This window comes from Dipodomys spectabilis, unplaced genomic scaffold, assembly GCF_019054845.1.
Source record: "Dipodomys spectabilis isolate Male_0828 unplaced genomic scaffold, ASM1905484v1 ptg000054l, whole genome shotgun sequence".
Taxonomy (NCBI): Eukaryota; Metazoa; Chordata; class Mammalia; order Rodentia; family Heteromyidae; genus Dipodomys; species Dipodomys spectabilis.
The window spans coordinates 43,351,883-43,367,879 of record NW_024870731.1 but is presented as its reverse complement, the minus strand read 5'-3'; the positions used below and the strand labels follow the sequence as shown (position 1 = coordinate 43,367,879).

Here is a 15,997-nt window from a genome sequence, read left to right as displayed (position 1 = left end):
AAGCTGAGAGCTGAGGATCCTGGTTTGAAGTCAGCCTGGGGGCAGGTCTGTAAGATCCTTATCTCCAATTAACCACCAAAAGAAGCCCCCAAAACCTAGGACTTGAAGTGGAGGCGTGGCTCAAGTGATGGAGCGCTAGCCCTGAGCAAAAAAGCTAAATGGTAGCCCCCCAGGCCCTGAGTTCAGGTCCCAGTCCTGGCACACAAAAACAAAACGGAATAAGGGGTTGGGATGTAGCTCAGTGGCAAAGCACTTGCCTAACAAGTGCAATGTCCTGGGTTCAATCCCCAGTACCAAAACACATACACACGCACACACACACACACACACACACACACACACACATATACACATATACATATGTCTATATATTGCATGGCTATATATATATATTGCACGGTTTTATATATATATATATATATTCCATGGCTATATTGCATGGCTATATATATATATATTGCACGGTTTTATATATATATATATATATATATTCCATGGCTATATTGCATGGCTATATAAATACATATATAAAACTGTGCATATACACATATATGTATATGTGCAATATATACATATATATACATACATATATGTATATGCACAGTTTTATATATGTATAATATATGGTTGTGTTAAGGCCTCATTGGACCCTGATACCCATGTGAGAGCATGCACACACACACACACACACACACACACACACACACACACACACACGTCACCCAGTGTGCCCAGATGCACTGGCCTGCGGCCAGCGGCCCCTGCCCCATACCTCTAGTCCCCTGAGCAGCTCTGACTGGCCGCAGGACTCGAGGTCTTCCAATGCCTCCCCCAGCACTCTCCAGAGCCCCTCGTCTCGGGCAGGGCCGGGGCCTGGGCTGTAACGTAGGAACCACAGCATCAGCTCCTGGCCGGCCGGTGGGTGGACTGCGGGCTGGGCCTCAGTCTTCAGGGCCTGGCTCGTGGGGCCATGGGGTGGGCAGGCGGGCAGGCGTGTGTCTTTGGTGGCAGTGCTGGGACCCCAGGGCAGTGGTTGGTGACACAGAATGGGAGGGACGCAGTTAGGGGTGACCAGGACTGTTGGTGACCAATTAGAACAGGGGCAGATGAGATGGGGTGGAGAACGCTGACACAGGACGCCTGGGAAGAGAGACAGACCGACAGAGAGATGGACAGAAAGACAGAGGAGATCTGTGGAACAGCCCAGAGGAAGGGCCGTGGGCTGCCCCCTCCCCAGACATGGGGTGCTGTAGGATGGGGGTGGGGCAGAGCTGGAGTCCGTCAGGACACAGACAGATGGAGGGGACAGGAGGACTGCCCCAGGAAGCGGTCAGCCGCAGGGAGGTCACGTGCAAAGCCCCCATGGCCCTTGGCACCGGGGCCTGCCAGCGCTCGCCTCCACTAAGCCCGAAGGCCGGCTCTTCCCTTCCCATTCTGTAGGCCGCATGCCTGAAGCCCAGGGGCCTGGGCCTGACAGGAACCAGGCACGAGTATGAGTTCTGGTCTACCATGGCTCCCGTGAGCACAGGAACTTGCCAGAACAGGAGAGCCGGCCAGGCCACCCCCCACCCCCACCTCTGCCCTTGAGTCCCTTCCGCCACCCCTCACCTTCTCCTGGGCCTTTCCTCTGGCCTGGCTGCCAGATCTGCCCGTATACCCCCTCCACCCCCCATCCCCACCTCTCTGGCCCAGAGCCCAGCTTATTCCCCCCCCCCCCACCCCCCACCCTGGCCATGGTGTCCCACTACAGACCTCGCTGGAGGATTCCAGGCCCCGTCCTCCTCCTCCTCCTCCTCCTCTCCGGGGAACTCACGGGATGCCCGGGGGTAGCTGGCCCTGCGGGGCTCGACGGGTGCGGGGCTCCTCAGCCTGCCAGGCTGCCACTCCTGATGGATCGCAGCCCGGCCTGCTGCCTGCGGGGCGCGCGCTGGCGGGCGGAGAGGGGCAGCAGTGTTGGTCCCGTCCATCCTCGCCACGCCCCCACCCCGACTCATGCCCAGCCACCTGAAGGGACCAGGACCGTAACGGCCGCTCTCTGTGCATGTCAGCCAGCATCCTCCACAGCTATGCTGCCTGTCTAACAGAGAGCTCTTGCTGGGGCTCCAGTGGGCACAGCATGGCTGTGCCCAGCCAGGAAGGGAGGCCCTATACTGATGCCTCCTCTTTCAGCCTCTGGTGGTCCTGCTCTGATGCTCCTGCCTTGAACCATCTAGAGCTGGGCTTGGGGAAGCAGACACCCAGCAGGCAAGGGCCTCCAGGGAGAACCGGCCTTGCTGCTGGAGGAGGAGCTGGGGAGCTCCAGGGGCTCAACTGCAGGTCACAGGCCTCCGCACAGGGGCAGAGGGGGTGGCCTGGCGGTGGCATGGGGGCCTGGTCCTACAGGATGGGCTGGGAGGCCGCTTTCTGCGCCCCCCCCCCACGTCTTCCAGTGGATGCAGAGTGCACTGACTGAGCACCTACTACGTCCAGACACAGGGGCGCGAAAAGGAGTTGGCTTGGTCCTCGAGCTCATGGTGAGGAAATCTGAACCAAACAGGCCCCGCTCCACACTCGCGGCCATGGGCCCAGGCTGGGGCTGGGCCTGCTCAGCTCTGCACCTGAAGAGTAGAGCTGGAGAGGGGCGGGGCGGGGGCAGCTGAGGGAACCGGCTCCCACAAAGGCCTGTCCAGGAGCCCAGTGTTACCTGAACCCCTGAAGCCCCTCTCCATGGCCGAGCTGCCCCAGGACTCCACGGCACTGTCCACGCCGGGCACAGCTGGTGGGCAGCGGGCGGCCAGCAGGCCCCCACCGAGGGCCTCAGGCATATCCTCGCCCGCATCACTGGCCTCGCTGAGACTGCCTGACTTGCGGGGCGAGGGGGCACCTAGGAGGAGGGGGCATGACCTCTGACCTCGAGCAAACTTCAGTCAGTTTCTCCACCCGAGCGTGGCTGGCAGCTCCCGGGGCTGCTACCGTGTGGGTGGGCAGCCAAGGGGGCAACGCTCGTTCGTAGATGGGGAAATGGAGGCTCAGGAAGCTGAACAACTTGCACAAGGTCAAACAGGGAGCAGTAGTGGCACCCCAGTTAGAAGGAAGACCCTCCAAATCCAGGGGAAACGGAAGCGCACAGCATTAAGGACGGGGGCCGCAGGGCGCAGGGGCTGCACGCTCTGGGCCCCTCCCCCTCACCCCGCCCCGCCCCGGGAGTGTCCCGTTCCGTTGTCTGAGCCATCCTCCCTTTCCCACTCCCAGGGCCGGTGGCCAGGACACGGCTCGGCCCGGAGGCCAGGCAGGTGTGGAGGGACGGCCCGGGGATGGAGCGAGGCTCACAGTCCGGCTGCTTCTTGATCTTCAGCGTGACTGTCTCGCCGGCCATCTGCAGGAGGTGGATGGCCTCGCTCAGGGGCCGGCCCTTGAGGCTGACACTGTTGATGGCCAGGATGCGGTCGCCGACGTGGATGGCGCCGGTCCTGAGGAGGGACGAGGGCACGGGGTGAGACACGCAGCGGCTCGGCACGGGACGCCCCGGGGCCAGGCCTGGCTGACCTCCTACCGCAGAGAAGACAAAGAACGGGAGGCGCCGCTGCCCACGATCGAGGGCCCCAAGAACAGAGGGCTCAAGCCCATCGCGAGGGGACCGTCCAGCAGGCGCTCTGGGAATGACAGAGCTCCCCACACTAGCTGCCAAACACTAAGTACAGGGTCCTGGGCAGGGTCTCCCTTTAACATGGGGGATCCCTGATGCTTATTTTCCAATTCTAATCGAGGGGTGAAATATATGGAGTGGATTCATTCTCCCCAGAAGAGAGTCTCTGTAGCCTTTCTTCTTCCCGAGCCTCACTTTCCCTGGCTGCAGCGTGATCACAAGCCCCGGGGCCGGGCCAGCCTCGTGGAGGGCTGACAGAGCAGGCCCCATTTGGCCCAGCAGTTTTCTAAGGGGTCATTGATTCAAATTACCCCCAAGAGCTTTTTGAAAAATGCAGAAACCTGGCCACATGCCCCTCTCTTCTGTGATCTGGGGGGGGGGGGGTGAGGGGGGAGCAGTGGAGGAGCACAGTGGTACAGTGCCCAGGGCTGCGGTGGGAAAGGCGCTTTGGCAGGGGTAGCTGGGGAGGGCTGGGGTCCAGGAGCGAGAACTGAACACTGGACACCTTCAGTGGGGGCTCAGGAGGGCAGAGACCTGGTCTTGCCCAGAAAGCCCTTGCTCTGGAGGCCGGGGAAGGGGCGGGCCGGATAACACCTTCAGGAAGGGGTTACTGACCGGTCCCAACCAAGATTAGCAGATAATCTAAAGTCCACACTGTATTGGGCGGCTGTTCTGTGAGGACGGCTCGGGTCCTTGGTTAATAGTTTGACATCAATCCCATTTCAGTCTCCTTTGGTTTCTTTGTCCTTTTAGAATGCAGCCACTTGAAGCTGACACATTGCATTGTATCTGGACCCCTGGGGCCTCACCCTGGACAGGCAGGGGTCCGTCCTGGCCTATCCGTGCCGGGCCGGCACCCTCGGTGTACCACTCCAGCGGACCTGGCCTCTGCAGGAGGATGGCCGCACAATCTGCCTGGAGCCCAGCAGGGGGCGCCATGCCTCGCCTTCCGGCAGATCCCACCCTCCCTCAATTGTCCATCAAGGACAAGTGCTAGCTTCTCCAGGGAGTGGCCTGTCCCAGAGCGGGGACGGGGTGGGGGGGGGAGGGGCGGCAGAGAGGGGTCCCCTTATCAGCCAGGGCCTCCTGCCCCAAAGCTCACCTAACACCTTGCTGCCAGAGGAGAAAGCGGAGACTCACTCTCTCTGGGAAAGTGGGGGCCCCCTTCTTAACGGCCCCTAGTGCTTCAGGGGGGCACTTCCTAGGGGAAGGGTAACAAGAAAGCCCCAAGGCCTTGATTTCCCCATCTGGGCTGGTCCCAGCACCGGGGTGCCGTTGCCACCCCCACCCCCAAATTCAGGAGCCCAGAGGCGCTGCCAGAGCGGCATTGAAGCTCACTTCAGGAGGGGACAGAGTAGCCCAGCACTTTCCTGGATTGGGTCTGCCGGCCGCCCCCCTCCACCCCCAGCCTGACCGGTCCCTTCCCCTGGGAGGCTGGACTGACATTTTCATTGTATAGATGGGGAGCTGCTGCTCACCGAGGGCCAGTGCCTTGCTCGGTATCACTCAGCATGGACTCGGAACAGAAGTCGGAATCTAGCTGGGCCCGAAGCCCTCGTCTGGTTCCAGGTCTGCCCCCCCACCCCCATCCCCACGGGTCCCAGCTCACCTCTCGGCCAGGCCACGTTTGGTGAGGCCAGAGATGACAATTGGGTCGAAAGGCTCCTCTGTACCAGAGATGGTGATGCCCAGGGGGCCGCCGTAGCGTTTGAGCTCCACCGTGTAGCTGACTGCCCCCGAGCCCTCCTGGTCATCTGCAAGGGGTCGTGGCAAGGGTCAAGGGTGGGGACAGCAGCGAGGGACAGCGGTGGGGGTCAGCAGGAGAGGAAGGAGCTGGGCTCCGCCACGGGGTCCTGGCACAGCCGTGGTATTCATCACCCATCCATACACAGCCACACGGCACAGCCCTGAGTCTCCCTTCCTCCCCAGCCTGCTGCCTGCTTGCCATTAAGAAAAAAAAAGACATAGAAGAGATGAAATGCAGAGACTCGGGGCCTGGGCGCTGTCCCTGGGCGCTTTTTTTCTTTTTTTTTGCTCAAGGTTGGAGCTCTGCTACTTGAGCCACACCTCCACCTCCAGCTTTTTGGTGGTTCATTGGACGTCAGAGTCACAGACTTTCCTGCTTGAGTTGGCTTCAGTCTGAGATCCTCCGATCTCAGCCCCCTGAGTAGCTAGGATGACAGGCATGGGAAATGCTGAAAACGACTGATTTTGTGCATCACCCTAAGAACAAGAAGATGGTGGTTGGAAGAACCCAGGTTTCTAGCTTTTTTAAAAAGGAAGAAGAATCTGCCCGTGAGAGGCTCGTCCACGGGGGCGGGAGCGGCCGCTGCCGGACCTCAGGTCCGCCCTGCTTCGCCCCTCTCCAGCCTCTGCAGTTCCCGCTTCGCTCCCCTGGGGCGCCTGTGCGGGGGGGGGGGGGGGGGGGGGCGGGCAGGGGCTGGCGTTCTCAGCCCTCACCAGCACACACAGCCCCACCCCCACTCAGCAGCCGCTCCTCTTTCGCCATGCAGGTTTGGGACACAGGGAGACCAAAGGCAGCGGCTCAAGCTCCCTGAGACCTGGGGAGAGCCTGAGGCCCTGCAGGCATTCGTTGGGCGTCCACCGGGCGGGGGGGGGGGGGGGGGGGACGGGCGTGGCGTGGAGGGGGGTGGGGGGAGGGCGGGCGCACCCGAGTTGTCCTCATCTTTCTGGATCTTGAGCTTCACCAGGTCCTCGCACTGCCGCAGGATCTGCATGGCGTCCTGCAGGGGGCAGTGGTCCAGGCGGATGTTGTCGATGGCCAGCAGCTTGTCACCCGGCTCCAGGGTGCCCGTCCTGCGTGCACGGGGCAGGGCAGGAGACGTGTGTAGGCGGGTGCCGTGAGCCGCAGGGTGCCAGCGGTCTGGGGCACACCTACCTGTGTGCCACGCTGCCCTTCTTGATGTCCGAGATGATCAGGGGGTCCCCCCGCCTCCTGCTGGCCGCTGCGGAGAGAGGAGCCATGAGCGAGCCCGATCCCGGACGGCCTCAGCCCCGGGGTGGGCGGTGGAGGCCGGCAGTCAGGACAGGGGACCCCTACCTCCTGGTGGGGGGATGGCCAGCCAACGGCTTGCCTCCCCATGCCTCAGTTTCCCTTCTGAAAAATGGAGATGGTGATCACATCAGACAGGGCTGTGGCCATCACAGGCCCCACAAGGGCTCTGGGCCGGTGACCAGCAGCCCTTCCTGTCCACCTGGCCGCTCCCCGAGCTGTCCCAGCAAGGCCTGGAGTGGGCTGGTGGCTCGGCCCCAGGCCCCAGAGCCCTGCTGTGTGCCAGGCATGTAGGACACAGCAGGGCAGGGCACAGGCAGGAGGAGCCAGTGAATTCGTGTGTGGGGCCTCAGCATCATGAGCAGCCACCGTGCGATCCGCACTTCCTCAGGGGCTGACGCCGCGGGCAGGGCGGGAAACATGAATAATTTAAAGAGGGCCTGTGCCGAGGCACAAATTCTTTATCAAGGGTGTGTGTGTGTGTGTGTGTGTGTGCGCACGTGCGCAAACCTGAGACTAGACAAGTGTTCTTGCAGTGTACTACATTCTCCAGACTTGTAGGTGGCAACTGAGCAAAGACTTGAATGAAGGGGAGAGAGCGGAGCCAGCAGCCGGTACAAAGGCCCCGGGGCAGGAAGGAGCTGGGTGTGCTCCAGGCCCTCAGCCTTCCTGGCCAGTGAGGACGCAGCGTGCCCTCAGTCCCCGCTTCGTAGGAAAGCTTGTGAATTCACCATTTCTTTGCATATCTTCATGCCAGTCCTTTGGCTCTGGCACTCAGGGAGACAGGAACCCCAGCCTGGCCCCATGTTTGGTCCTGACAAACCAGTTACCCTCACTTGGGAGGTGGTGAGGCTGCGAGACCCAACCTCCCCCCTCCCCACAGTGCACAACGGGGAAACTGAGGCATCCAGAGTCCTGGGCTTGTCTGAGCACATCCCACAGGGCCTCACGGGTGGAAGGACTGGTACTAAAGGTGGCCAGTCCCTCCCTGGAGCCTCTCCCCAGCACGGGGGTGTCGGGGCCTCTGGAAAGGCCCGGGAGGCGGGCGGTACCCTGTGGGGCCGGGGCAGGAACTCACCGCTGATGGTGATGCCCAGCTCCACCCCGCGCCTCTTGGGCAGCTTCACGTGGAAGGTCCCGCTGCTGGGGATGACAGACTCTGCAGACCGCGGGGACAAGGAGGGACAGCAGTGACGGTGCTGGCCCGGCCAGAGGGCCCCCGACGGCCGCCCCGGCCCAGCACGCCCCAACAGGTGAGGGAGGCGAATCCCACAGGGCTGACGGGTTCTGGTGAGGGCAGAGTCAGTACTGGACCCCAGACCCAAGATGCGCTGCCCAGCGTGGGGGGGGACCCCAGACCCAAGATGCGCTGCCCAGCATGGGGGGGGGACCCCAGACCCAAGATGCGCTGCCCAGCGTGGTGTGGGGGGGAGCCCAGACCCAAGATGCGCTGCCCAGCGTGGTGTGGGGGGGACCCCAGACCCAAGATGCGCTGCCCAGCGTGGTGTGGGGGACCCCAGACCCAAGATGCGCTGCCCAGCGTGGTGTGGGGGACCCCAGACCCAAGATGCGCTGCCCAGCGTGGTGTGTGGGGGGGACCCCAGACCCAAGATGCGCTGCCCAGCGTGGTGTGTGGGGGGGACCCCAGACCCAAGATGCGCTGCCCAGCGTGGTGTGGGGGAGCCCAGACCCAAGATGCGCTGCCCAGCGTGGTGTGGGGGACCCCAGACCCAAGATGCGCTGCCCAGCGTGGGGGGGGGACCCCAGACCCAAGATGCGCTGCCCAGCGTGGGGGGGGGGTCCCCAGACCCAAGATGCGCTGCCCAGCGTGGGGGGGGACCCCAGACCCAAGATGCGCTGCCCAGCATGGGGGGGGACCCCAGACCCAAGATGCGCTGCCCAGCGTGGGGGGGGGACCCCAGACCCAAGATGCGCTGCCCAGCGTGGGGGGGGGACCCCAGACCCAAGATGCGCTGCCCAGCGTGGGGGGGGACCCCAGACCCAAGATGCGCTGCCCAGCGTGGGGGGGGGGACCCCAGACCCAAGATGCGCTGCCCAGCGTGGTGTGGGGGACCCCAGACCCAAGATGCGCTGCCCAGCGTGGTGTGGGGGGGACCCCAGACCCAAGATGCGCTGCCCAACATGGTGTGGGGGGGACCCCAGACCCAAGATGCGCTGCCCAGCGTGGTGTGGGGGACCCCAGACCCAAGATGCGCTGCCCAGCGTGGTGTGGGGGGGGAGCCCAGACCCAAGATGCGCTGCCCAGCGTGGTGTGGGGGAGCCCAGACCCAAGATGCGCTGCCCAGCGTGGTGTGGGGGGAAGCCCAGACCCAAGATGCGCTGCCCAGCGTGGGGGGGGACCCCAGACCCAAGATGCGCTGCCCAGCGTGGTGTGGGGGGGACCCCAGACCCAAGATGCGCTGCCCAGCGTGGTGTGGGGGGGAGCCCAGACCCAAGATGCGCTGCCCAGCGTGGTGTGGACCCTAGACCCAAGATGCGCTGCCCAGCGTGGGGGGGGACCCCAGACCCAAGATGCGCTGCCCAGCGTGGTGTGGGGGGAAGCCCAGACCCAAGATGCGCTGCCCAGCGTGGTGTGGGGGGGACCCCAGACCCAAGATGCGCTGCCCAGCGTGGTGTGGGGGACCCCAGACCCAAGATGCGCTGCCCAGCGTGGTGTGGACCCCAGACCCAAGATGCGCTGCCCAGCGTGGTGTGGGGGACCCCAGACCCAAGATGCGCTGCCCAGCGTGGTGTGGACCCCAGACCCAAGATGCACTGCCCAGCGTGGTGTGGGGGACCCCAGACCCAAGATGCGCTGCCCAGCGTGGTGTGGCGGAGCCCAGACCCAAGATGCGCTGCCCAGCGTGGTGTGGGGGGGACCCCAGACCCAAGATGCGCTGCCCAGCGTGGTGTGGGGGGGACCCCAGACCCAAGATGCGCTGCCCAACGTGGTGTGGGGGACCCCAGACCCAAGATGTGCTGCCCAGCGTGGTGTGGGGGGGACCCCAGACCCAAGATGCGCTGCCCAGCGTGGTGTGGGGGAGCCCAGACCCAAGATGCGCTGCCCAGCGTGGTGTGGGGGGGGGAGCCCAGACCCAAGATGCGCTGCCCAGCGTGGTGTGGGGGACCCCAGACCCAAGATGCGCTGCCCAGCGTGGTGTGGGGGACCCCAGACCCAAGATGCGCTGCCCAGCGTGGTGTGGGGGACCCCAGACCCAAGATGCGCTGCCCAGCGTGGTGTGGGGGACCCCAGACCCAAGATGCACTGCCCAGCGTGGTGTGGGGGGGACCCCAGACCCAAGATGCGCTGCCCAGCGTGGTGTGGGGGGGACCCCAAACCCAAGATGCGCTGCCCAGCGTGGTGTGGGGGAGCCCAGACCCAAGATGCGCTGCCCAGCGTGGTGTGGGGGACCCCAGACCCAAGATGCGCTGCCCAGCGTGGGGGGGGGACCCCAGACCCAAGATGCGCTGCCCAGCGTGGGGGGGGGACCCCAGACCCAAGATGCACTGCCCAGCGTGGGGGGGGGACCCCAGACCCAAGATGCGCTGCCCAGCATGGGGGGGGACCCCAGACCCAAGATGCGCTGCCCAGCGTGGGGGGGGGACCCCAGACCCAAGATGCGCTGCCCAGCGTGGGGGGGGACCCCAGACCCAAGATGCGCTGCCCAGCGTGGGGGGGACCCCAGACCCAAGATGCGCTGCCCAGCGTGGGGGGGGACCCCAGACCCAAGATGCGCTGCCCAGCGTGGTGTGGGGGACCCCAGACCCAAGATGCGCTGCCCAGCGTGGTGTGGGGGGGACCCCAGACCCAAGATGCGCTGCCCAGCATGGTGTGGGGGGGACCCCAGACCCAAGATGCGCTGCCCAGCGTGGTGTGGGGGACCCCAGACCCAAGATGCGCTGCCCAGCGTGGTGTGGGGGGGGAGCCCAGACCCAAGATGCGCTGCCCAGCGTGGTGTGGGGGAGCCCAGACCCAAGATGCGCTGCCCAGCGTGGTGTGGGGGGAAGCCCAGACCCAAGATGCGCTGCCCAGCGTGGGGGGGACCCCAGACCCAAGATGCGCTGCCCAGCGTGGTGTGGGGGGGACCCCAGACCCAAGATGCGCTGCCCAGCGTGGTGTGGGGGGGAGCCCAGACCCAAGATGCGCTGCCCAGCGTGGTGTGGACCCCAGACCCAAGATGCGCTGCCCAGCGTGGGGGGGGACGCCAGACCCAAGATGCGCTGCCCAGCGTGGTGTGGGGGGAAGCCCAGACCCAAGATGCGCTGCCCAGCGTGGTGTGGGGGGGACCCCAGACCCAAGATGCGCTGCCCAGCGTGGTGTGGGGGACCCCAGACCCAAGATGCGCTGCCCAGCGTGGTGTGGACCCCAGACCCAAGATGCGCTGCCCAGCGTGGTGTGGGGGACCCCAGACCCAAGATGCGCTGCCCAGCGTGGTGTGGACCCCAGACCCAAGATGCACTGCCCAGCGTGGTGTGGGGGACCCCAGACCCAAGATGCGCTGCCCAGCGTGGTGTGGGGGAGCCCAGACCCAAGATGCGCTGCCCAGCGTGGTGTGGGGGGGACCCCAGACCCAAGATGCGCTGCCCAGCGTGGTGTGGGGGGGACCCCAGACCCAAGATGCGCTGCCCAACGTGGTGTGGGGGACCCCAGACCCAAGATGCGCTGCCCAGCGTGGTGTGGGGGGGACCCCAGACCCAAGATGCGCTGCCCAGCATGGTGTGGGGGGGACCCCAGACCCAAGATGCGCTGCCCAGCGTGGTGTGGGGGACCCCAGACCCAAGATGCGCTGCCCAGCGTGGTGTGGGGGGGACCCCAGACCCAAGATGCGCTGCCCAGCATGGTGTGGGGGGGACCCCAGACCCAAGATGCGCTGCCCAGCGTGGTGTGGGGGACCCCAGACCCAAGATGCGCTGCCCAGCGTGGTGTGGGGGGGGAGCCCAGACCCAAGATGCGCTGCCCAGCGTGGTGTGGGGGAGCCCAGACCCAAGATGCGCTGCCCAGCGTGGTGTGGGGGGAAGCCCAGACCCAAGATGCGCTGCCCAGCGTGGGGGGGGACCCCAGACCCAAGATGCGCTGCCCAGCGTGGTGTGGGGGGGACCCCAGACCCAAGATGCGCTGCCCAGCGTGGTGTGGGGGGGAGCCCAGACCCAAGATGCGCTGCCCAGCGTGGTGTGGACCCTAGACCCAAGATGCGCTGCCCAGCGTGGGGGGGGACCCCAGACCCAAGATGCGCTGCCCAGCGTGGTGTGGGGGGAAGCCCAGACCCAAGATGCGCTGCCCAGCGTGGTGTGGGGGGGACCCCAGACCCAAGATGCGCTGCCCAGCGTGGTGTGGGGGACCCCAGACCCAAGATGCGCTGCCCAGCGTGGTGTGGACCCCAGACCCAAGATGCGCTGCCCAGCGTGGTGTGGGGGACCCCAGACCCAAGATGCGCTGCCCAGCGTGGTGTGGACCCCAGACCCAAGATGCACTGCCCAGCGTGGTGTGGGGGACCCCAGACCCAAGATGCGCTGCCCAGCGTGGTGTGGCGGAGCCCAGACCCAAGATGCGCTGCCCAGCGTGGTGTGGGGGGGACCCCAGACCCAAGATGCGCTGCCCAGCGTGGTGTGGGGGGGACCCCAGACCCAAGATGCGCTGCCCAACGTGGTGTGGGGGACCCCAGACCCAAGATGCGCTGCCCAGCGTGGTGTGGGGGGGACCCCAGACCCAAGATGCGCTGCCCAGCGTGGTGTGGGGGAGCCCAGACCCAAGATGCGCTGCCCAGCGTGGTGTGGGGGGGGGAGCCCAGACCCAAGATGCGCTGCCCAGCGTGGTGTGGGGGACCCCAGACCCAAGATGCGCTGCCCAGCGTGGTGTGGGCGACCCCAGACCCAAGATGCGCTGCCCAGCGTGGTGTGGGGGACCCCAGACCCAAGATGCGCTGCCCAGCGTGGTGTGGGGGACCCCAGACCCAAGATGCACTGCCCAGCGTGGTGTGGGGGGGACCCCAGACCCAAGATGCGCTGCCCAGCGTGGTGTGGGGGGGACCCCAAACCCAAGATGCGCTGCCCAGCGTGGTGTGGGGGAGCCCAGACCCAAGATGCGCTGCCCAGCGTGGTGTGGGGGACCCCAGACCCAAGATGCGCTGCCCAGCGTGGGGGGGGGACCCCAGACCCAAGATGCGCTGCCCAGCGTGGGGGGGGACCCCAGACCCAAGATGCACTGCCCAGCGTGGGGGGGGGACCCCAGACCCAAGATGCGCTGCCCAGCATGGGGGGGGACCCCAGACCCAAGATGCGCTGCCCAGCGTGGGGGGGGGACCCCAGACCCAAGATGCGCTGCCCAGCGTGGGGGGGGACCCCAGACCCAAGATGCGCTGCCCAGCGTGGGGGGGACCCCAGACCCAAGATGCGCTGCCCAGCGTGGGGGGGACCCCAGACCCAAGATGCGCTGCCCAGCGTGGTGTGGGGGACCCCAGACCCAAGATGCGCTGCCCAGCGTGGTGTGGGGGGGACCCCAGACCCAAGATGCGCTGCCCAGCGTGGTGTGGGGGGGACCCCAGACCCAAGATGCGCTGCCCAGCGTGGTGTGGGGGACCCCAGACCCAAGATGCGCTGCCCAGCGTGGTGTGGGGGGGGAGCCCAGACCCAAGATGCGCTGCCCAGCGTGGTGTGGGGGAGCCCAGACCCAAGATGCGCTGCCCAGCGTGGTGTGGGGGGAAGCCCAGACCCAAGATGCGCTGCCCAGCGTGGGGGGGACCCCAGACCCAAGATGCGCTGCCCAGCGTGGTGTGGGGGGGACCCCAGACCCAAGATGCGCTGCCCAGCGTGGTGTGGGGGGGAGCCCAGACCCAAGATGCGCTGCCCAGCGTGGTGTGGACCCCAGACCCAAGATGCGCTGCCCAGCGTGGGGGGGGACGCCAGACCCAAGATGCGCTGCCCAGCGTGGTGTGGGGGGAAGCCCAGACCCAAGATGCGCTGCCCAGCGTGGTGTGGGGGGGACCCCAGACCCAAGATGCGCTGCCCAGCGTGGTGTGGGGGACCCCAGACCCAAGATGCGCTGCCCAGCGTGGTGTGGACCCCAGACCCAAGATGCGCTGCCCAGCGTGGTGTGGGGGACCCCAGACCCAAGATGCGCTGCCCAGCGTGGTGTGGACCCCAGACCCAAGATGCACTGCCCAGCGTGGTGTGGGGGACCCCAGACCCAAGATGCGCTGCCCAGCGTGGTGTGGGGGAGCCCAGACCCAAGATGCGCTGCCCAGCGTGGTGTGGGGGGGACCCCAGACCCAAGATGCGCTGCCCAGCGTGGTGTGGGGGGGACCCCAGACCCAAGATGCGCTGCCCAACGTGGTGTGGGGGACCCCAGACCCAAGATGCGCTGCCCAGCGTGGTGTGGGGGGGACCCCAGACCCAAGATGCGCTGCCCAGCGTGGTGTGGGGGAGCCCAGACCCAAGATGCGCTGCCCAGCGTGGTGTGGGGGGGGGAGCCCAGACCCAAGATGCGCTGCCCAGCGTGGTGTGGGGGACCCCAGACCCAAGATGCGCTGCCCAGCGTGGTGTGGGGGACCCCAGACCCAAGATGCGCTGCCCAGCGTGGTGTGGGGGACCCCAGACCCAAGATGCACTGCCCAGCGTGGTGTGGGGGGGACCCCAGACCCAAGATGCGCTGCCCAGCGTGGTGTGGGGGGGACCCCAGACCCAAGATGCGCTGCCCAGCGTGGTGTGGGGGACCCCAGACCCAAGATGCGCTGCCCAGCGTGGTGTGGGGGGGACCCCAGACCCAAGATGCGCTGCCCAGCGTGGTGTGGGGGGGACCCCAGACCCAAGATGCGCTGCCCAGCGTGGTGTGGGACCCCAGACCCAAGATGCGCTGCCCAGCGTGGTGTGGGGGACCCCAGACCCAAGATGCGCTGCCCAGCGTGGTGTGGGACCCCAGACCCAAGATGCGCTGCCCAGCGTGGTGTGGGGGACCCCAGACCCAAGATGCGCTGCCCAGCGTGGTGTGGGGGGGACCCCAGACCCAAGATGCGCTGCCCAGCGTGGTGTGGGGGGGACCCCAGACCCAAGATGCGCTGCCCAGCGTGGTGTGGGGGGGACCCCAGACCCAAGATGCGCTGCCCAGCGTGGCGAGTGTGAGTGTGTTGGGGGGTGGAGGGTTACAGCCAAATCAACTGGGCGCAGGTTTGCCAGGCCTGGCCTGAGGGCTGTAGGGAATTCTAGCTGCTATTTCACAGATGGGGAAACTGAGGGAGTGGGAGGAAGCGATCGGTGCGCGCAGAGGAGGCCGCGGCAGCAGGGAAGGGCTCTTTCCACTCACCCGCCACGTCGAACTCCACCTCCAGTAGCACCTTTCGGGCCAGCGCGGCGTCCCGGAGCAGCTGGTTGGCTTCCTCCATGGTCCTGTCCTCGGTGGCAACGCCATTGATGGACAGGACGCGATCCCCGACCTGCAGCAGCCCACACCTGCCCCAGAGAGGCCGGGGCAGCACCGTCAGGAGGCCAGGGGCACCCGCAGAGCAGGGCGGGGCTCAGCGCAGGCCCAGCTCCGCCCTATCCGAGGGTGTGACTCTGCCTCAGTCTCTCTGTCTGTCCACTGGGGGAGAGCGGTGACTTCACAAGGTGTACAGACTTCAAGGGGTTGAAGCCTGAGGGCCTTAGCTGCCCCGAGGGGCTGGCGGCGGGGTGGACGCGGTCCCAGTGGGGTGGACGCGGTGGGAGGGCGCGGGCTGGGGATGTGAGCGGTTCGCTGGCCGGGGCGGGTGGGGCCGGCTCACCTCTCGGCCGGGCTGTCGGGCTCGATGAAGCGGACCAGGGGTGGCGAGGACAGGGTCTCGGTGGTGAAGACGCCGCCTTGCAGCTGCAGGCCGAAGCCGCTGAGGGGGTCTCCGCACAGCACCACCTCCGTGGTCTCGGCATGCACGATCTGCCCGCCCGGCCCCACCGTGGAGGCCAGCGACACTGCGGACGGACAGACAGAGCTGCCCGCCCCGGTCTGGAGCGTCCTGACTCCACGCGGCCTGGGGATGGACGGGTCCCCGCGCTCCCTGCCTCGGTTTCCCCACCTCTACAATGGGGTTTGGGTTCCGGGCGGGGAGGGGAAGACGAGGAAGCCCGCGCAGGGGAGCGCGGCCGGCTTACGTGAGCTGCGGTGCTCCCTCCTCCGCGGCCTCCTCCGCGCGGCCGCCGGCCGGGGGCTGGCGGGCTGGGCCCCGCGGGCCAGGGTGCTGGCGTTGGCGCAGGGAAAGGTGTGGTTCATGGTGGGTGAGGAAAAGGGGGTGGAAGACAAGGCTGGGGAGAGGAAGGGGCACAGCCGGTGAACCCCACAGAGCTCCAGCCTGCCTGGCCCGGAGAGAGCGGGCGCCCATGCCCTGCGACAGGAC

At 66.2% G+C, this 15,997-nt stretch overlaps 1 protein-coding gene across 1 annotated transcript in view; it reads right to left on the bottom strand.

Moving 5' to 3' along the window:
* Grip2 (glutamate receptor interacting protein 2) overlaps positions 1 to 15,997 on the bottom strand; it is a 30,715-nt gene that overhangs the window by 4,185 nt on the left and 10,533 nt on the right. Inside the window, exons 11-21 of the mRNA XM_042680021.1 lie at positions 15,756 to 15,905; positions 15,392 to 15,575; positions 14,935 to 15,080; positions 7,717 to 7,797; positions 6,525 to 6,591; positions 6,297 to 6,442; positions 5,235 to 5,379; positions 3,310 to 3,449; positions 2,684 to 2,863; positions 1,753 to 1,927; positions 773 to 878 (exon numbers count right to left, since the gene is read on the bottom strand). Of these exons, the coding sequence (XP_042535955.1) occupies positions 773 to 878; positions 1,753 to 1,927; positions 2,684 to 2,863; positions 3,310 to 3,449; positions 5,235 to 5,379; positions 6,297 to 6,442; positions 6,525 to 6,591; positions 7,717 to 7,797; positions 14,935 to 15,080; positions 15,392 to 15,575; positions 15,756 to 15,905 (1,520 nt within the window). The remainder of the gene's footprint in view (positions 1 to 772; positions 879 to 1,752; positions 1,928 to 2,683; positions 2,864 to 3,309; positions 3,450 to 5,234; positions 5,380 to 6,296; positions 6,443 to 6,524; positions 6,592 to 7,716; positions 7,798 to 14,934; positions 15,081 to 15,391; positions 15,576 to 15,755; positions 15,906 to 15,997) is intronic.